This window comes from Mus pahari, chromosome 3 (assembly GCF_900095145.1).
Source record: "Mus pahari chromosome 3, PAHARI_EIJ_v1.1, whole genome shotgun sequence".
Lineage (NCBI taxonomy): Eukaryota > Metazoa > Chordata > Mammalia > Rodentia > Muridae > Mus > Mus pahari.
Genome location: NC_034592.1, coordinates 12961679 through 12982516, shown reverse-complemented (window position 1 = coordinate 12982516; position 20838 = coordinate 12961679). Strand labels below are relative to the sequence as shown.

Genomic DNA, 20838 nt, shown 5'->3' with positions numbered 1-20838 from the left:
TGGCTCAGTGGTTAAGAGCACTGACTGCTCTTCCAGAGGTCCTGAGTTCAAATTCCAGCAACCACATGGTGACTCACAACCATTTGTAATGGGATCTGATGCCCTCTTCTGGTATGTCTGAAGATAGCTACAGTGCACTCATATACATACAATAAATAAATAAATCCCTTTTAAACAAAAGATTCAAGAAGAGAATATTCTAAAAAGTCCTTTCATGTTTCCAGTGGGACCAAATCATGTCATCTGGCCATGAAGAGAGCTAACCAAAGAGGTGCCATTGTGATGCTGGTGACATCATTAACAGTGGGTACAACCAGCTACTTCACTTGGCAAAGCCTCAGAGCTATCCTCTCTAGGAAACATTTGTCTTCCAGGGACATTTTTGCCTGTCTCCCAATACCACCCTGATCCGAGGTAAGGAGCCTTTGAAAGACAGTTGTTGGGAATGCAGACACTTATGTCTGCGAGCCAGGCCTGCCAGTACACAGCTGTAATCTCAGCACTGGGAGGCTAAGGCAGAATGATTGTTTTGAGTTAAAGGTAAATCTGGGCAACAGAATGAGACTCTGTTTCAGTTAACAAAACAAAACTAAATATTGTGTGTAGGGAATCACATCCTGACCTTGGCCTCTGAATCTGTTTTTGGTGCCCTGAGATATCACTGGGAACCAGTCAGAGACAGCATCTAGCTGACTGGCGCTCAGCTACCCATTCATGTATTTCCAGGAGTATGAGCTTAAAAGATTTTCAAATTGCAGGAGCATCTCTGAGTAGGGAAATGTTTCATGAAGAATCACCAAGTGGGGTCAGGATATGAGGTGCTTCTAATGCCCCATTTCCTAGGGGCCATGTGCCAAAGGGCGAAAGAAACAGGTGAATTTATCTTGCATATTTGTTTCCTTTGTTTCTACATCTAGACCACGGCACCCAGACTGAGTCACGTCAGAGAATAAGCAATGTAAGATTACAAAAGAGACCCTGTGTTGTCAGGCTGTGCCTGGCTTCCAAAGCCGGTGTGTTCTGTGTACTTAGAGCCCAGTTTAACTCAGGGGCAGCCCCACTCTCCCTCCAACCCCTGCCTCCTGAGCTTACGGAATGAGTCTTAGCAGCAAGTCTTGAACCACACTTCAAGCTGGCATGCTGTCATATGGCATATTGCACACATATTCAAACAGATACACGTGGATGCTCCAACCAGTGAGCCTGCTGACTGAAACTCAGATTCAGCAAGCTCTGGCGCCTCCTTCCTGCCTTCAGTGTGACTGCAGATCCTCTGTGCAGTCCCTGCTTACGTGGGACCAGACAATCTGTCTCACTATGCCTGTCAGGGAAGGAACAAGGTCAACTTTGAGGGCAGGGTTTTATCAGCTTAGTCTAGGAGGACCACATTATCATGATCTTGCCCTATTACCATGACCACACAGTAGGGATTCATGGTGTTTAGTTTTGGGGAGCAAGATGGACTAGCAGGCTGAGGAGAAGGCTCAGTGGGAAACGTGATTGCTGTGAAAGCATGGGACCCTGAGTTTGAGTCCTGGCATCCATGTACAAGCTGGGTGTGGCACATGGCTAGAGTCAGGCACTTAAGGGGTGGAGATGGGTGGATTCTAGAACTTTCTAACCAGTTGGCTTATCAGATGAGAAGCTCCAGGCTCAGAGAGACCCTGTCTCAAAACAAAGTGGAGAGCAATTAAAGACACCCAACATCAGCCTCTCTGTACAACAACAACAGCAACAACAACAACAACAACAACAACCACACACACACACACACACACACAGAGGCACACACACACAGAGGCACACACACACAGAGGCACAGGCACAGGCATAGAGGCACACAGATGGATTTGCTTCCCCAAGGGAACACAAGTGGGTCAGCAAGTTCCACATCTTTTAGGATCTCTTCAAAGGCACGTCAAGCAGAACAGAGATAACCTTAATCCTTCCCTCTGAAATATTCTAGAAGAAGCTGTCAGGTTGGTGTCTGAGTGTGTACAGATGCTAACCCTCCATTAGGGATGTTGGGGTGCAAGGGTTTAACCCACACTTAGGACCTTCTTTTCCTTCCCATGCACAGGAAGGAATGAAGGCTAAAAGGAGGATTTTATTACTGACTTTCTGCCTCTTCCTGCTGCTGCTGGCAAAGATCCACTTCAGGTAAATACCGATGAACCATGACCTTCAGGAAGGCCAAAGCAGCTTAAATACTGAATCTGGTCCAAAGATGTAACTGACATGTGGCCGAACCAGAAGTTACCTCCTCTCTGGGGGACTGCATACACACATTTTGATGCTTTTATTTCCAGATGCCAGACAGACATTTGTTGAGTATCTTGTCCAAGGCTCTACTCCAGATGCTGAAAAATAGCAGCCCTGCCCACAGGGGTATTTCAGGCACAACGGACTCTCATATGTTATACAACAATGTCATGAAAATGGAGCCATGCAGAGGACAGTGCTTGAGCATTAGTGCTGCTGTCCTGGATGTAGAACCCAGGCCTCTAGCATGCCGCCCCAGTGCTCAGCCATGAGGCCACAGCCAATCTATAATTACATCAATTATAACGACTTAAAAGTTCCAGATTTGTGGGCTGGAGAGATAGCTCAGAGGTTAAGAGCACTGGCTGCTCTTCCAGAGGACCTGAGTTCAATTCCCAGCAACCACATAGTGCCTTGCAACCATCTGTAACAGGATCTGATGCCCTCTTCTGGCTGGCAGGCATACATGCAGGCAGAATGCTGTATACCACATGCATGCCTGGTGCCAGAAGAGGAGAGAAGAAGGTCTCAGGTCCCCTGCAGCAGGAATCAACAGACTGTGTGGGTACTGGGAATCGAGCCCAGGTCCCCAGGAAGAGCAATGCGCTCTGTCACCTGCCGAACCGTCTTTCCAGCCTCCTTCACTGTTTCCTTTAAACTCTCATTCTATGAGTGGCCTGTTTTTCTCTGATAGACACTCTCAGAAAAGGTGCATCCTTAAGGTGTCACTGAGAGAACACTCTGTAAATTGGAGGGCAAAATTGTCAGGGACAGAGGTTCTTACAGTGACAGAGGCTGGGGACAAAAGATTAAACAAGTTTGTAGAGGTGGCCAAGTCTACCTATGTATAGGTCGGTAGGTATGTAGTATGTATGTGAATGTGTGTGTGTGTGTGTGTGTGTGTGTGTGTGCACATGTACACATGTGTGTGAGTGTGTATGGTTCATGGTTTTTGAAGAGTCAGAGCATGAAATGGCAGCATTTACTGCTAGGCTTTTGGGGTAGGACTGTATGAGGGAAAGCCCGTTCCTCCCAGGAGCTTGTCTCTCAGACACAGGGGCAAAGAGAACTTCGGGGTCGAGGAGAGGCTTATCCACTTGGGGGAGGATTTAGTCTAGCCCATGTTGTGCCCAGCCTCTGTAGTATTCAGTCATAAAGCCCATCTACGGGGTGAGTTGGGTGTTGGTAGTGGCTTTTGTTATGTGTGTAATAGACTGGAAATGGCTGTGGAATGTTTTGGGTTGGTGCCCCCTGCAGTGAAGGAGCTGCCAGCTCCAGTCCACCTCTGGCTTATTAGGCCTCAGCAAGGCCTGGGCATGACACTCCCTGGGGACTGTGTCTGGGGACCTGGGCATGACACTCCCTGGGGACTGNCCTGGGCATGACACTCCCTGGGGACTGTGTCTGGGGACCTGGGCATGACACTCCCTGGGGACTGCGTCTGGGGACCTGGGTTCTTTAGGTCAGGCCAGCTACAATTTCTGCTTTAGATCTAGAAATTAACACAGTCAACACACTGAAGCACACTGGCTTGGGTTTGTTTGTTTGTTTTAAAGATTTATTTATTTATTTAATGTATATGAGTACACTGTAGCTGTCTTCAGACACACCAGAAGAGGGCGTCAGATTCCATTACACATGGTTGTGAACCACCATGTGGTTGCTGGGAATTGAACTCAGGATCTCTGGAAGAGCAGTCAGTGCTCTTAACCACTGAGCCATCTCTCCAGCTCCACAATGGCTCTTTTAAAAAAAATCTTTTAAAATTATTTTTCACTAAGCATGTGGTATGTGCATGTGTGTGTGTGTGTGTGTGTGTGTGTGTGTGTGTGTGTGACTATGTATGGATAACGGGCATGGAAGTACAGGTGCCCTGGATGTCCTGGAGTCACAGACAATTGTGAGCCACCTGAATGAATTCCGGGAACTGACGAACTCTAGAAGACCAAGATGGCTCAGAGGTTAAGAGCACTGACTGGCCTTTTAGAGGTCCTGATGCTCTAACCACTAAGCCATCTCCCTAGAACTCCCAAACTTGATGGGTTTTTAGCAAATTCCCCACCTGTCATGTATTGTCTGATGCGGGTCTCTTCACGGACTTTTGACTGTCTGTCCTGGGAGGCAGTCTATTTGGTGATGGGATATCTGTGCCCAGGCCATGTCAGATCATATCAGAAAAGGATGAGCTCCAAAAGTCAGTTCTGTGACAGACCACCCCGGTGGTACACAGGAATCTGCCAGGCTGGTGATTAAACTAAATAGTCAATATGAGTGACATCCCTGACTCGTCACCTGCCGTAGGAAAGGGGTGTCCCTGCTGCTGGTCCAGAAGCAGGGAGCCCTGAATCCTTTATCGCTTTATAATGTGGCAGGCAGAGACTTTGCTCAGTTGTAGCCTTTGATTGCTCTGAGCCTACTGAAGGTGGGCTAAGCTAAGCCATCGTCTTTGGGTTAGACTGCTTTTCAGACAGACAGACAGACAGTATCTCCCAGTGTGCTTGTCTGGCTTCCCGCCGCAGTAAATAAAAAGCCGCTGCACTTAAAAGGATCAAGGTAGCTGGGTGCACACACTTTTAATCTCAGCTCTCTGGAGGCAGAGGCAGATAGATGTCTGTGAGTTCAAGGCCAGCTTAGTCTACATGGTGAGATCTAAGCCAGCCAGAGTTACATAGTAAAACCCTGTCTCATAGCAAAAGAAGGGGGAATCAAAAGTTCTCCCCAGCCTCCTTACAAACCCTTTTGAGTTTACCCCTTTTCTCCTCCCACCAAGGTACCTTCTTCTTCATTCTACTATTGTCTGTGACTTCTCCCCCAACCCCCTTATCTGTGTCCTAGACCAGCTTGTCCCCTTCCAGACCAGGAGACACTGCCTCTCCCAGCTGCTTCCTTCCGGTGTCTCCCCTGGAGACTGAGGCTAGGTGGTGAGGGTGAAGAGGCATGGAGCTGAGATGGCCTTGTGTGGGCTCTGGGGGTACGGCATGCCACAGTTGTGTGGGTTCTGGGGGCACAACAGGCCACAGTTGTGTGGGCTCCGGGGGCACGAAATGCCACAGTTGTGTGGGCTCTGGGGGGGTACGGCACACCACAGCTGTGTGGGCTCTGGGGGCACGAAATGCCACAGTTGTGTGGGCTCTGGGGGTACGGCACACCACAGCTGTGTGGGCTCTGGGGGCATGGCATGCCACAGTTGTGTGGGCTCTGGGGGGTACGGCATGCCACAGTTGTGTGGGCTCTGGGGGCATGGCATGCTACAGTAACCTGTTGCCCTTTGTACCAGGAACCACCAGGAAGAGGAACTTCTGCTCTCAGACTGGTTTAATCCCAGGTAAGGGCAGTGACGTGGGCCCCTTTGGGTGATGGGTTTTTCATAATCAAAGACTGGTTCTGCGTGGGCGTCTAGACTTAGGAGTTTGTTCTCACCATTCTGACACAAGTCCAAGGAGCTCCCCGAGACAGGCTGTGCTGGTGCTGTGTAGAAAGTGGGTGCCTTGGCCTGGGTTCATGGTTAATGTTCCTGCCTCTTCAGGGGAAGCCATACAAGGCAGATTCTTGCTCCTGCCCCAGGGGGACAGCCAAGGCTGAGAGGACAACAGTTCTAAGAGAAGCAGTGTGTTCTGCGGCATTGGTGTGTGGAGATGAAGAGGCAGTCAGTCTCAAATCTCCCTTTTCTGCCCAGGGTTTATGGGTCTTAGAGACTGACGGTGAGGAAGAACTGGTAAGGTCGGGAGGCCCCTGGAGCCTCAACATGCATGATCAAGCCATAGAACCTTGACTACATGTCTACTACCCCAACACTTGTGCCTTAAACTAAGCAAACCGGAGCTAATGGTGGGGGAAATAGTCAGGACCAAGGCTTCTTTGGAAGGAAGAGAAAAGAGCAACTACTGACTCGGTGCATCACTGATTGGCTAGGTTAGCTGCCCATGACCTTGAGGGACCTACCTGTTGCTGCCTCCCAGGTGTTCGAATTTACAGAAGAACGACACTACACCTATTGCTGTTGTTTTGTCTTACATTTATTTATGTGTGTGTACATGTGTTTACATGTGTATTTGAGCTATGAGGTCAGAGGTCAACTGCGGCTGTCATTCTCCCCTTTCACCATGGAGCTCCTGGGGCTCAAACTCAGGCCATCCGGTTTTGCCACAAGCACCTTTACTCACTGAGCCGCTCTGCTGGTCCCACTTCTATTTTCCTTTTCTTTTGCAGTGTGTTGGGAATAGAACTCGTGTTGTACTTGGGGGTTGGCAAGCACTTTAACAACAGCCTTCTCCCCAGCCTTTGCTTTAAGCAGAAGCCAGGCTGGCCTTCAACTCTCAGTCCTCCGGTTGCTCCCACTCCAGGCCCCTCAGTCCTCTGGTTGCTCCCACTCCAGGCCCCTCAGTCCTCCGGTTGCTCCCACTCCAGGCCCCTCAGTCCTCCGGTTGCTCCCACTCCAGGCCCCTCAGTCCTCCGGTTGCTCCCACTCCAGGCCCCAGCACTGGATTGTGTGTGTGCATCACAAACTCTGTTCTAGGGTAGCTTGTCAACTAACTTTTTGGCTGCTGGTTCTCAGTTGTCAATGTCCTAATTGAGATGAAGGACCATGAACAGAGTTTGTACACAGACTGTGTGTATCCACAGGATACATTTCTAAAGCGGAGTCCTTAGATCAGAATCCACAGCATTTAAATTTTGGAGTAAAGTTATTTACAGGGCCTAAAGTACTATCGACTCTTTCATTCTGGGGGAGCCAGCTTGTTGAGAGCTCTCGATTCCGGCTGTCTCTTCAGGGCTGGGATGAGAGCAGCTTTTAGCTACTTCTCATCCCCTAGGTGATCATCTTATGCCCGTGTGTGCTGTGTCCCTCAGAGGCACAGAGTTAGGCTAGTCCTCATCCACAGTTATGGCAGCTCTCATGATCGCCCCATACAACTCCACATGTGTTCATGTGAGTGCTAGCGTACATGTGTGCTCACGCGTGTAGAGCTGGAGAACAACCTTGAGTTGTTTCCCAGAAACTGTTCTTGGCTGTCACACTGCACCCTCAGCCTGTTGATTTGCCTAGACTAGCAGGCTTTCAAGCTCCGGGGGCTCTCTGGTCTCTGCCTTCCTTACTCTGAGATTGCAGGCATGAGCTACTGGGATCAGATTTTGTAAGCATCTGGAGAAATTTCCTATCATTGTGTCTGACTTTTCGCCCTTCCTGTTTCTTTGGCTTGCCCTCATGGATGACATAGTCACCATCCTGAGTCCCAAAGGCCAATCACATGACCCTGGTTGACTAGAATTTTCATTTCTCTTTTTATGTAAATTTAATCTCATATGGGTACACAGTCTGAAAAGGCCCACTTTAGTGGTTTGTAACTTTAGAAAAAAAGATATGTCATATTTGCAATATTGTGGAATTCTTGCCCAAAGTCATGTTAAGATTCCCCAAATGTTCTTAGCATTGCAATACATTTTGATCCCTGTGTGACCATCCAGTGTCCAAACGAGCCGTCCTGCTCACGGACCTGAGCGGTGTCTGCTAGCGGGATCAGTACTTCTGTGCTTCTCCACCTGCCTCCTGGACAGAGCCCTGGGTACAACTGGAGCCAAGGAGAGAGGGCTGGTGTTGGGCCACTCTGGCTGGCATAAATGGGGGACTTAGGCAGATGGAATTCACCTTCCACTGTAAGCTTAGTCCACAACCAGGCAATATCTCAATCAGGCTTCAGGGAGGCCTCTTCCTGGTTTGCTGATGGCTCGCATATGACTTGGGTCCTGTCCTGTGGCTAAGATGGAAAGTAAAGAAAGTCTACTCTCTTGTCCCTTTTCACAAGGACACAAACTCCATTCTCATGACTCAGTGACTCATAAGACCTCACCTCCAATACCCTCATATGTGAGAATTAGAGCTTTGGCATACGACTTCGAGGGATATCTTGTATACATAAAGTTTCCCGAGGCAGTGTTCTACATGAATTCCCAATGATCCTCGTGCTCGTTGGCAATTAGCAGTAGAATGGTCATGAAAACAATCTGTTGGTTGATATCAGCAGAGATGATGGTGTAAGGTTCTCTCTTCCACATAAAACCACTGAGAAAAAAAAAAAAAAGAAGAACAGCTCCTCTTCCCCAGAGCAGTGAGAAGACAGTGATGTCTGGGTATTTAATCAGTGCCCTGGTCTCCATGCCAACCTCTTGTTCCACAATGGCCTTAGAAGACAACAGTCTTCACATGGCAGAGAGGACTAGAAGACTGAAACCCTTCAAATCCCGTGCTTAGAGAACTCACTGTCTCCCTGCTCCCACCTGCAAGGCTCTGTAATGACCTAACCAGGCTCTCTTCCTGGGCTTCTGTTGAAAACAAGGACAGGCATTAGTTTAGCCACTAAAAAGGCGGGTTAGTGAGGCAAATGATAGATCAAGCAAAGGGTTCAAGAGGAAAATCTATTCTGGAACTTTCCACGGGGACTTAGGAAAACTTGGCGAACATTTGACACTCAGGGCTAGAAAGCTCGCATGTGGATGGGCTGTGTTCAGAAAAGACCTTGAGAAGGCTCTGAGACCCCTGTCCCTCCCTACCTCTGGCTCAGTGCAAGCAGGATGTGGGAGCTGAGCAGATCTCCCTGCACACAGCCTGGCCCTGAGACAATGGTACAACTCAGCTGTACGCAGAGCCTCCCAGCAGAATGGGCGGATCCCAAGGGTTTATGGAAAGTTGTCCCATCAATTGCTAACCATTAAGCTAACTGGCAAGCAAACAACAAAAGAAAAATACCTAGATGGGAAGCAAAGCCTGAGCTCTTGAGTAGCCACATTCAATTTACAAAAATTATTAAAAAGAAAACAAATTTTAATTTAATAAAAAATGAAAACATACAAATGAACAGTCCTATTGGTCCTTATGGGGGAAGGGAAGAGTTAGTAGAAACCATCCCTGGAGAAGGCAACACTGGGCTGACAACTTTGAATCAGTTCTTTATACACAAGAGCTAAAGCAGGGTGTGAGAACAAAGTCTGCCAAACGGCTGATAACACCAAGCACAGGGACACTAGAAAACAAACCCAAGCTGGAAAGCCAGAGCTGAAAGTGTGCTGAGTGAGAGGCATTCCACAGAGGACCTCCACAGCTGGAGCCAGCAACAGCTGGAGCCAGCAACAGCTGGAGCCAGCAACAGCTGGAGCCAGCAACAGCTGGAGCCAGCAACAGCTGGAGCCAGCAGGTGGGAGAACCAGGGATCTCAGCGGACAGCATCGCCCCAAATAGTGAACTGGTGGAATTAAAAACAGATCAAACAAAATATAATCACTTTAATATATGCAGAAAATCCTGATAAAATTTAATACTTTTCTATAGTATAGACACCCACTAGGAGGGGAGAGATTTTCTTAGCCTGGCACACACAGAAGGAAATACAGATCATTTGGGCTTAATCTGAACTAAAAATGCCATAGATTATATGAAGGTATGAAGCCAGGAGAAACCCTGTCTCAAAAAACAAAATAAAACAAAAAAACTGAAGAGACAATCTGTATAATAGGAAAAATGTTTTCAAGTTACTTATTTGAGAAAAACCTACTATTCTGGATTGATAAACAACTCTTACTAATAAACAACAAAAAAGCAGGAAAAATAGGCAAAGACCTGAAGAGACATTTCTTCAAGGAAGATATATTATGCCCAAGAAAGACACAGAATGCATTTAACAACATCATTTAAAAGTCATCAGTGGAATGCAATCAAAACCACATTGGGTCACCAGTTCACCTCCAGTGTCATGGGAAGAGTACGAGATGGGTAGAATGTGAAAGCTAGACAATAAAAATTGTCAGGATGACTTTTGAACCTACTGGTCCAGCTGTGGCATCATGAAACTACTGTGAGCTATAGAATTACAACAGGACACAGCCATTCTACCTCTAGACCCATCCCCAAAACAACTAAAACTTGTTTACAGAGAATTTTCATGGGAGCATCATCTCTAGCATATCTAGGGAGTAAATTGACTCAATGTCCCTCTACTGGTGGATGAGCAAGTGAAATGGCATCTAGGAACAGGATGAGAAAGCATTCAGAAATACCTTCATAGCATGCAGATATGCAGGGACTGAGGGTGTGTGTGTGTGTGTGTGTGTGTGTGTGTGTGTGAGAGTGAGTGTGTGAGTGTGTGTGTAAGTGTGTGTGTGAGAGTGTGAGTGTGTGTGTGTGAGAGTTTGAGAGTGTGAGTATGTGTGAGTGTGTGAGAGTGTGAGTGTGTGTGAGTGTGTGCGAGTGTGTGAGAGTGTGAGTGTGTGAGAGTGTGAGTGGGTGTGAGTGTGAGAGTGTGAGTGTGTGTGAGAGTGAGTGTGTGTGTGAGAGTTTGAGAGTTTGAGAGTGTGAGAGTGTGAGTGTGAGTGTGTGTGTGTGAGTGTGTGTGTGTGAGTGTGTGTGAGAGTTTGAGAGTTTGGGAGTGTGAGTGTGAGAGTGTGAGTGTGTGTGTGTGTGTGAGAGAGAGAGTTTGAGAGTTTGGGAGTGTGAGTGTGAGAGTGTGAGTGTGTGTGTGAGTGTGTGTGTGTGAGTGTGTGTGTGTGAGTGTGTGTGAGAGTTTGAGAGTTTGGGAGTGTGAGTGTGAGAGTGTGAGTGTGTGTGTGTGGGTGTGAGAGAGAGAGAGTTTGAGAGTTTGGGAGTGTGAGAGTGTGAGTGTGTGTGTGAGTGTGTGTGTGAGTGTGAGTGTGTGTGTGTGAGTGTGTGTGAGAGTTTGAGAGTTTGGGAGTGTGAGTGAGAGAGAGAGAGAGAGAGAGTGTGTGTGTGTGTGTGTGTGAATTGCAGGTGCTTGTGGAGGTCAGAAGAGGGTGTTGGATACCCTGGAGCTGTAGTTACAGGAGCTTGTGAGCAGCCTGATATGGAAGCTGGGAACTGAACTTGGATCCTAGCAAGCACGTTTTGTGTTTCTAATTCCAGTTTCTACATACTCGTTGTTAATATGTAAACAGAGGCTTAATGTATTGGAATTATGTGGTAAATTCTACGCTGTTTAATCCACTTATCAATTCTAGGTGATTTTTCTTCTCAGGGTTTTCAGGAATGTGATTAAGTCTAACTGATTGTATTATGGTCAGTGTTATTTTTCTCCTTTGAGATTTGATGCCTTGATTTCCTTTTCTCACTGGAATGACAAAGCTCCTGGCACTATGTGGAAAAGCAGGATGAGGTACATACATCCTTGTCATGTTCTTGATCTTAGGGAGGACGAAGCCACCCTCTCATTCTTAAACATGCTAGCTAAAGCACTATTATTATTATTGTTATTTTGAGACAGGGCCTCATTATGTGGTCTTGGCTAGCCGGGAAACATGCTATGTAGACCAGGTTATCCTCAAACTCAGAGATCCATCTTGTCTCTGCCTGCTATGAGTAAAGGTGTGCCCCACCACACCCACAGGGCACGTAGATTTTTTTTTTTTAAATGGGCTCAACAAGTTCAAGTTTATTTGAAGTAAATAGATGGAGAATGTACTGGAACCAAAACTTACAAGGTTATGGAATATTACTTTGNCAGTTTGTTGTCTATTTAGTAAAATATTTTGATCATAGAAAATTGTATGAACAAAATCCCCAAACATTTTAAAAATATTGAAATTTTAAACAAAATATCCCTGAAAACATGTAAGTTTATAACCAAAAGTTGGTAGCATTGTCAAAATATGATTAATATTCAAAAGGTGAAAATACCTTTAGGGATCACATTTTAAAAACAAAGGGCTAGGGACACTGCTCAGTTAGTGAAATGTTTGTTTTGCCAACACGAGGGCCTGAATTCAATTCTAGAACCTACCATGCATATAGATAATCCTAGCCTGGGAAGATGGANATAGGTGATTCCCTGAGCAGGCCAGACTGGCTGGCCAGCCATGGATCCTAGGAATCTGCCTGTCTCTCTCCTCCCCAGTGCTGGGACAAGCAGGAGCCACCATACCCNCNTGGCTAACACAGCAAGACCTGTATCAAAANCTCTTCAGTTACCATGTACTTTATAAACCTAGAGTTCCAAAGGTCAGNTGGCCTGTTTAAGGAAGGAATCATTTTTAAAAAAACTATATTTTCAAGAAAGGCAAGAACTCTGTGCAGTATCCAGTAGAAGGCAGCCACCAAAGCTACAGAAGGAATGGCAACAGGGACTGAATCTCCATCTATGGTNGTAGATCTGTGTGAACATTTAGGCCAGTCTTTTGAAACTGAGTTAAGGTAAGCGCACCAGGAAACGGATCTTGGTCAGCACTCCATTGGTGTCTGTGCGCTCCTGCTCCTACCGGGGCCGCTAACAGACAAACCTTTCGTGCCGCCAATAACGAGTCTCTCCCGTCTTCCAAATGCTTCATTTACTGAAGAGACAGTGCTTATGTCCCAAACCCGAAGCCCTTCTTTCTGTCCTCCAAAGGCATAAACAAATGGCAAATCAGGACAGCAGGAGGAACAAAAGAGAACTCCCNGTGTGCATTAAGTGTAAAAATTGGCTTATCTGAACGTGCATCCAGGTTATATACAAAGCCATCGTCTGTACTGGCCAAGAAATGACACAGTGAGAAGTGGTTCCAGGTCACTCTCTCAATCTGCCCACTGAACCGCCATTGGCGGTGATTCTGGCTGGGATCTCTGCAGTCATACAGAGCCACCGATTTGTCATAGGACCCAGAAATCAGAGTCTGTGCTTCAAATGGATGAAACTGCAGAGTCTGAACCTTGTCTGTATGTGCAGTAAGTCTGGCTGCTGACTTCCCCACAGACAGATCCCAGAGAACTACAGTGCTGTCTGCCGATGCACTCACCAGCACATTTCTGACTGTCTTATTCCAGGACAGGTCAAGGACAGCATCAGTATGTCCTTCTGCTGAGGAACTCTTCTTCCCTTTCTTCTTCTTCTTTTTGGAAAGCTTGCTTCCCAGTGTGAAGACTGGTTCTAGAGTCCACTATATCCAGGTCCCACACCTCAATGACAGGAGTCATGGTTCCCACGGCAATGTAATTTCCAGTAGATGCATCTGGGCTAGGATCAAAATTCAGCCATTCCACACTCAGAGGGTATGCAGACAGGAGTATGTCATGGTGGACGTAGAAAGACTTCTCTTCTTGATTGTAAACGTGCACCTCTAGATTGCACTGCTTTTGTTCAGCACGGCCACAAACAATGAGGTTGTCAGTTGGCTTAATCAAGAAATTTTCATGCTCATATTGTTCTGTGTCTTTCAAGGTGACATATGGATCCTGGTCATTACTGCCATAGACTGTAAGACCCAACAGAGACTCGCCAATGGTCTCAGCATCTGGGTTGTCCTCTTCGTCATAATTATCTAAGTCATACTCGGCCAGCTCGTCATCATCCAGTGTGCGGTCATCTTGTGGATCCCCATCCTCCAGAGGCTCCCTAGGCTGTGCCTGGGTCGGGGCACTCTGCATGCCATCTTCTGAAGGACTGCCTGCCTCCTCTTCCTCACTCCCACCTTCTTCTTGCAACTTTCCTTTTGCTTCAGCAATGAGACGTTTCACTTCCTCTTTACTTAGCTCTACCTTGTCTGGCGTCTCTTTGGCCACGCCACGGCGGACCCAGGCCACGCAGGTCACTTGGCGGCTACGGTTCATGATCTTCGGTTTGAACTCGGCGCAGGCTGGAGCCCTGGGAGCTGGGAGACCGTAGATTTTTTTATAAGTCAAGATGAGGTGGTTCTCATTGCCCATTGCCATCCTTTTCTGTAATGTCCTGTGTTGAGTGATTTTGGGTATGTGATTTTTCTTTAGTTTCTGTTATAGTGGCTTACATTGCTTTTTATATGGCTCACCTTCTTGGCATGTCTTAATCCCTCTATCTCCTTAGTATCAATGCAAGTCTAATCTGTTTGACTCTTACTGAATAACACATTTGGCTCAATCCATGTGTTTAGAATACCACAGGGCACACAGAGCAAGCAAAGAAGCAGGGGCTCAGCGGGCACAGAAGGGAGGCCATAGTCCTGCCCTCAGTGCTACTTCAGACAAAACCAAGGCTTCTGACCCAAGACTGTTCGGGTGTTTGTTTGCTTATATTGATTAAGCTGCAATCAGAGCTCAGGATAAGTAGTTGCATGTTTGGTAGGAAGAGAACACACAGCCTGAGGCTCGACTGACTTTGCCAGCTCAGCCACTCACTAGTTGTGTGCCCACATGAAGAACAAGAAGAAAGATAGCAGTTATCTGGGGAAGGGCATTGCCAGGGTCACATGAGCAAGTGAGAGTTCAGCACTTCTTACTGGTCAGTGCCACCTCAGATTAGCATCTGTGGCTGGGTGCCCATTGCTGCCACCATGTGGTGACACTCGACATGTAGGACATGTAGCTGTTCTTCAGCTTGTGACATGGTGGCTTGTGTCAGTTTTGATATTTTTGCTTTTGCATGTCCCATAGGAGACGCCTGGATGTCATCACGACCACAGACTGGCTGGCCCCCGTCATATGGGAAGGCACCTTTGACAGAAAGGTCCTGGAGAACTATTTCAGGAAGCAGAACATCACCATGGGTTTGGCTGTGTTAGGTGTTGGCAGGTAGATGTTGTGGAGTGCTTCCCCCTTTATTATGGGAAATTCGGTTCAGCATCCATTGATGTTTTGAGTCCAAAGAGTGTCATGTCCTCTTTTGTGACCACTACTTCTGAGAATACCAAATAGAAATTTGCCATGATAAGCCCTGTACCAAGGCTGGGTCCATAAGGCCACTGGAAGTTCTTAATTAATGTCCCACTCAGCCCTGACTCAGTAGTTCTAAAGTGTCTTGGCCATTGTTAGGCCTATAGACTTACTAACCAGTTTGGTGGATCTTTATACCCAACATCTCTCTACTGACCTCTTGTGGTTTTTGTTGTTGTTGTTGTTTTGTTTTTTGTTTTTGTTTTTAATATCAAGGACACTTCTCTTGATAGCACATCCAAGGGCACCCATTCCATTTAGAAATGTGTTTCTTGTTCTGTGTGTTCCCAGTCTCACTGACAGGTACCTGGACCCATTCTTGCAATCGGCCATCAAGTTCTTCATGCCTGGCTATCGAGTGATCTTCTACATCATGGTGGATAAGTACCTGCAGCTACAAGAAATGGAGTCCAACCCTCTGCGTTCCTTTCAAGTACTCATAATAGGCATGGAGAGGTGGTGGAGCAACTTTGACCTTATGCGCATGAAAATCTTGTCTGAGCATATCCAGGACCACATCAGATATGAGGTGGATTTCCTCTTCAGCATGAACATCAACACCGTCTTCCAAAGTGAGTTTGGGGTAGAGACTCTGAGCACATCTGTTGCTCAGCTCCATCCTTGGTGGTATTTCCGAAAGAGGACGAATCTACCCTATGAGAGGAGACCTACATCAGTAGCCCATATTCCCTTTGGACTGGGGGACTTCTACTATGCTGGTACCATTATAGGTGGAGCGCCCTTTCGGGTCTTGGACTTCGCTCAGCAATACCTGAAGGGCGTTACCTTGGATACTGAAAATGGAGTTAACAGTACCTATGAAAAGTATCTCAACAAATATTTTTTCCTCAACAAACCCACCAAGCTCCTGTCCCCAGAATACAGCTGGGACCCAACCTTCAACCTCCCTCGGCATGTGTGGTATGTCAAGATTGCTCACTATCCCACAGATGACTTATGACGCACCAGTGTTTGTGGACTGCAGAGCAAACCACAGCAGTGCCTCAGAGACACAGACTGTCTTGTTAAAAACCCACATGTCAGAGGCCCAATAACGTATAGTATTTCCAAAATCAATTGTTCTTTTTTGCATTTTTAAATTGTCCAACTTGACTGAATCTAGAATGAATAAAATGTTATACTTCATGTCCATATACATAATGCTGTTAGCTCTGTGTTGTAGAAAGTGTGATGTTAGTGAGACACAGAACATATTTCATTTAAATGGAGAAAGACTTTGGTTTACAAATAAAAACCTATTCACAGAATGAAAAATGTTTTAATATTAACATATAGAAGAAAAAATAAGTGCCCATCCACTCAGTTGTCTAGTAAGCAGTGTGTTGTTGAGATGTTGACTTGCGACCAGCTTCCTCCTCCAGTCCCAGTCTGTCCAGAACATACGTACGTATGTCCAGCTGAAGTTGTGGGGAAGTGTCTCTGATAGGTGAAGTGGCACATGCTTTTGTTCCCAGCACTCAGGAGACAGAGGCAGGTGGATCTCTGTGAGTTCAAGTCAACCTGGGCTATACTGGCAAGTTCTAAGCCAACCAAAAGTACACAGTGAAATACTGTCTTTATATACATAAATTAAAAACTCAAGTAAAAATGGTCACAAGCAGAAAAAATTTCGAAAGCCTCAGTCAAAACCACCCTGCCCTTCACTTGGCCCCTCATCAAAGCCCCGATGGACACATACAGTTTTGATAGTGACCCTCTTTTCCCTGAGTCTTATACCCTGGTGTTACCAGCTTGTCCCCAAAGTTTAGTATTCATGTTATAGACATTTCATGGTTTTCTTTTTTTTTCTTTAAAGAAAGCAGTTTTAACCTTCCAGCTCCTGCAGTCCTTCCTCCCCCTCTTCCTCTCCCTCTTCTTCTCACTGAGTTCCACCTAACGCCTGGCTGTGGGTCTCTGCATCTGTCTCCGTCAGTTGCTGGATGGAGCTCTCTGATGGGGATTGTGCCAGGCTCCTGTCTATGAGGCCAACAGAATATCATTAGGCTTTGATTGTTGGGTTGCCAGGCATGTTAGGTTTTTATCCTAGGTCTCTGGGCCACCTGACTCCTGGCTTCTGGAAGAAAACCCACAGAATCCACCAACCAGGACTCCTGGAACTCCCTGAAACTGAACTGACAATCATGGGGCTCACCTAGGTATGTATGTTATGTTTGTGTAACTTGAATTTTTTATGGGACTCCTAGCAGAGGGAATGGGGACTGTTTCTGATACTTTCGCCTGCTTTTGGAACCCTTGAACTCCTACTGGGTTGCCTTGTCCAGCGTAAATTGAGGGAGGATGCTTAATCTTACTATAACTTGATATGCAATGTTTGGCATATCTCAGGGATATCACCCTGAGAGGCCTGCCTTTTCTGAAGGAAAACAGAGGAGGAGTGGATAAGGAGCAGTGACAGAGCTTGGAGGAGCAAAGAGAGGAGAAACTATGGTCAAGATCCCTTGAGGTTGCCTTCCTTTACATTGTATTAAGATGAGCCTCGGTGTTTTCTTTTTTGATTATTGTACCAACAAAGACTGAAGTTCTGGCAGGATTTTGGTATTGTCATTTCTGTGGCCCATCACTGAGTTTTCTATTTGCGAATGCTTGTCCCTCCTCACCTGCACAAAAGATGAAGGTCAGGCAACCCTCATTGTCTAAAGGCAACCCAGAGAGATGGAGGGGGAGGTGTTGTCTTGCTGTTGATTGGTTCAGATGGAATGGTTTGTAAAATAAAAACTTACAACCGGACCTGGAGCAGGGAGTATGGGGGTGGGACTTCCAGGCAAGGAGAAAGGGCAGAAGAGGGAGACAGAGGGAGCTGGAAGCAGTCGGTGAGGACCTCGTGGGAAGATGGAATGGTGGATAAGTCGAGTTAAGTTAGATGGTCTAGATGACAGACTGCCCCAGCAAAAGGCCAACAACTTTAAACTACATAAAAGTATCTGCAAAGGTCCTGCGATATGGATGGAACATACGAGAGAGCAAATTAAATTAAGAAAAGAGAGTAATTTTAATATAATGTATCTGTTGGGGTCTCCGATCTCTCCTGCGTTGTCTTTGCTCCTTCAGCTCTGTCGAACACATTATGATTCTGTTGGCTGTTCCAGTCCCATGGTGAGCCATCTCTGTGTGCTCATGGCTTGGCATCCCATTGGTTCCACTGGTCTTTCTTCTGTCCTGAACTGATGTCATGTGATTCTCTGCTCATCTTTCTACATTAGTTTGGAAGGGTTGGTCACTATACACTGCTTTTCTTTTGAAAACTTAAAAAAAATGTATATTTTCATGTAAACTTCAGATTTATTTTGCAGTTTAGGGAGAATTCTTTATTGGAACTGTTGTAGAATAAGGTCCCCTGGGCAAAATAGCTGCCATCTTCATCAAATCAACCGTGCCTATCTACAAGGGCCCTTTACAGTTGGTCTTAGTGACAATGGACATTTCCTCATAGATGGAAGTGCAGTGTGTGTGTGTGTGTGTGTGTGTGTGTGTGTGCGCACGTGCATGTGTGCTTGTGTATGTGTGTATTTAGACCCACCCTTGAGAATTCAACTGCCCCTTCCAGGAATTTGCATTCAGTACTGTCCTATTGTATGAGGGCTCAGGGTCTTGAGAGGTACTAGAGTACATGAGAGAGGATGTTAACTGAGGAGGTCTGTTTATGTAGCTATGGGAAGTGTCACCCACACTGGGTGAAGACTTTCTGGTGAAGATGCTTTGGGTCCACCCCTGCTTCTTTAAGTAACCCCATCAGTTCTCCAGGTTCTGACAGTATGCTCAGTAACCCAAGGAGGGGATGTGAGGTCAGCAATGTTATAAAGCAGGTTCACTCACATACTCTGTGGATGAAGAAAACTCTAACAAGCAAGCTCCAACTACTTTACATATATGTATATATACATACATGCACATTTGATGGATGGGACAAAGCTCCCAACAACTTCACACATATACAGAGACAGATATATATCCATTCATACATTGAGTGGATGGCGCATACAAAGCCACTTTACATATATACATATACACACATTTATTGTGGATGGTACAGACTCTAACAAGCAGGCTCCAACAACGTTATTTTTTCTCGTATATATCCCAGAAAAATCTTTCAAGACATATAGAAATTACAACATGACTACATTTTATTTTTCTTTTAGTAAATAATTAAGAAAAAACTGTTCCCCAATACCTTTACATGACAAACATTATGTAGTACAGGTAAAGAAAACAAATTATCCCCAAGAAGCAGTGGACATTCAAAGCTAATCAACTTGTTACAGATTAACAGCAGAGTGTGAGCAAGCAGTTTCTCTTACTGGCAGGCGACAATGTGCAGTTACAAAGAAAGGATCAATTATTTTATTATTTATCTTAAAAAGTAATCTTATAAAAATCTTAAAAGAATCACAAATCTAAATGCTTATATAAAAAAACTTCAGGGTGCACACCTACTCATCAGCAAATGTTACTAAATCATACCAAATTGCCATCAGGAAGCTGAGGGCAAAAATGGGTACAAGACATTAATCGTCACCTAAATCACCAGTCTGGCTTCAGTAAAAGTCACACAAGCCAATGCCAGCTAGGGTCACACCAGCCAATGTGAACTGGAGTCACACTAGACAATGCCAGGGTGGGTTTATTTGGTGCTGTCATTCCAAACTTGTCCCGAACTAAGTTCTTGCCAGCAAGAACACACTCGGACAACCAGATTCTTCTGTGGCAAAGCTTTATTGCTTCATCGTGAGGAAGACCCCAGAGCCCCAGAAATGGTGCAGCTTATATATGTCTTAGTGTGGCGTTTCTGCACCTGATTGGCTGCTTGCTCATAATTTCAAAAGTACACCCCGGGATGGGTCGTGACTTGGCGCGAATTTACTCTTGCACTTGCACACACTAAATGTTTATAGTTATGAACAACAGAAGTCAACGCCATCCTGTAATGGCGATTGCTCACAGCTCTCTACAGAGTCACACCAGCCAATGCCAGCTGGAGTCACACCAGCCAATGCCAGCTGGACCGCCCTTCTTCTTGATCCCTGGCCACATACAAAATTCTCCAGTTCAACTATAACACTGTGTTTTTCTGAACTTCAAATTGTTCTCTAACAATTTATTTGTTGGGCTGGTGAGATGGCTCAGTGGTTAAGAGCACTGACTGCTCTTCCAAAGGTCCTGAGTTCAAATCCCAGCAACCACATGGTAGCTCACAACTATCTATAATGAGGTCTGACACCTCTTCTGATGTGTCTGAAGACAGCTACAGTGTACTTACATATAACAATAAATCTTTGGGCTGGAGAGAGTGGGGCTGGAGTGAGCAGAGGCCCTGAGTTCAATTCCCAGCAATCAAATGATGGCTCACAACCATCTGTATAGCTACAGTGTACTCATACACATAAAATAAGTAAATAAATATTTTTTTAAAAAAGAATTTCTTTGTCAAAGTCACTAACAAAACCATCTTAAGCTAGCTTTACTATTTTTCCAAATTCTTTCTAAGGATGATGGTCATTGCTGACAGTTTACATTTCAAAGTTCTTTCCTAGGGTGGCGATACATCATCACTCTGCTCCAGCAGCAATACCTGAAGAACAAACACTATTATTGTGAGTGCCAATGAAACTGCCCAGTAAGGGGCTGGAAGCCCACTTCGAGTTTTTATAAAATCCTTAGAATAAGAGGATTGTAGGCATAAATTTTTTGCAACATACTTTTTAAAAAATTATTATTATTTTCTTTATTTACATTTCAAATGCTATCCTGAAAGTTCCCTATACCCCCCATCCCCTGCTCCCCTACCCACCCACTCCTACTACTTGGCCCTGGCCTTCCCCTGTGCTGGGTCATATAAAGTTTACAAGACCAAGGGGCCTCTCTTCCCAATGATGGCCGATTAGGCCATCTTCTGC

General features: G+C 45.8%; 1 protein-coding gene and 1 pseudogene across 1 annotated transcript; one reads left to right on the top strand and one right to left on the bottom strand.

Moving 5' to 3' along the window:
* Positions 1-348: 348 nt before the first annotated feature.
* Positions 349-16082, top strand: Glt6d1 (glycosyltransferase 6 domain containing 1). The gene is made up of 5 exons (XM_021194276.1): positions 349-414; positions 2081-2160; positions 5540-5587; positions 14645-14782; positions 15215-16082. The coding sequence occupies exons 2-5, from the start codon at positions 2087-2089 to the stop codon at positions 15882-15884; spliced, it is 930 nt and encodes a 309-aa protein (XP_021049935.1). The 5' UTR covers positions 349-414; positions 2081-2086; the 3' UTR covers positions 15885-16082.
* On the bottom strand, positions 12106-13890 carry LOC110319510 (annotated as a pseudogene).
* Positions 16083-20838: the final 4756 nt, after the last annotated feature.

What these genes read in the sequence shown, in the direction of transcription:
- Glt6d1 (XM_021194276.1), top strand. Translation starts at nt 2,087, where the DNA reads ATGAAGGCTAAAAGGAGGATTTTATTACTGACTTTCTGCCTCTTCCTG. An exon ending in CTGGCAAAGATCCACTTCAG is followed by an intron (nt 2,161 to 5,539) that starts GTAAATACCGAT and finishes CCTTTGTACCAG; the next exon opens with GAACCACCAGGAAGAGGAAC. An exon ending in GCTGTGTTAGGTGTTGGCAG is followed by an intron (nt 14,783 to 15,214) that starts GTAGATGTTGTG and finishes GTGTGTTCCCAG; the next exon opens with TCTCACTGACAGGTACCTGG.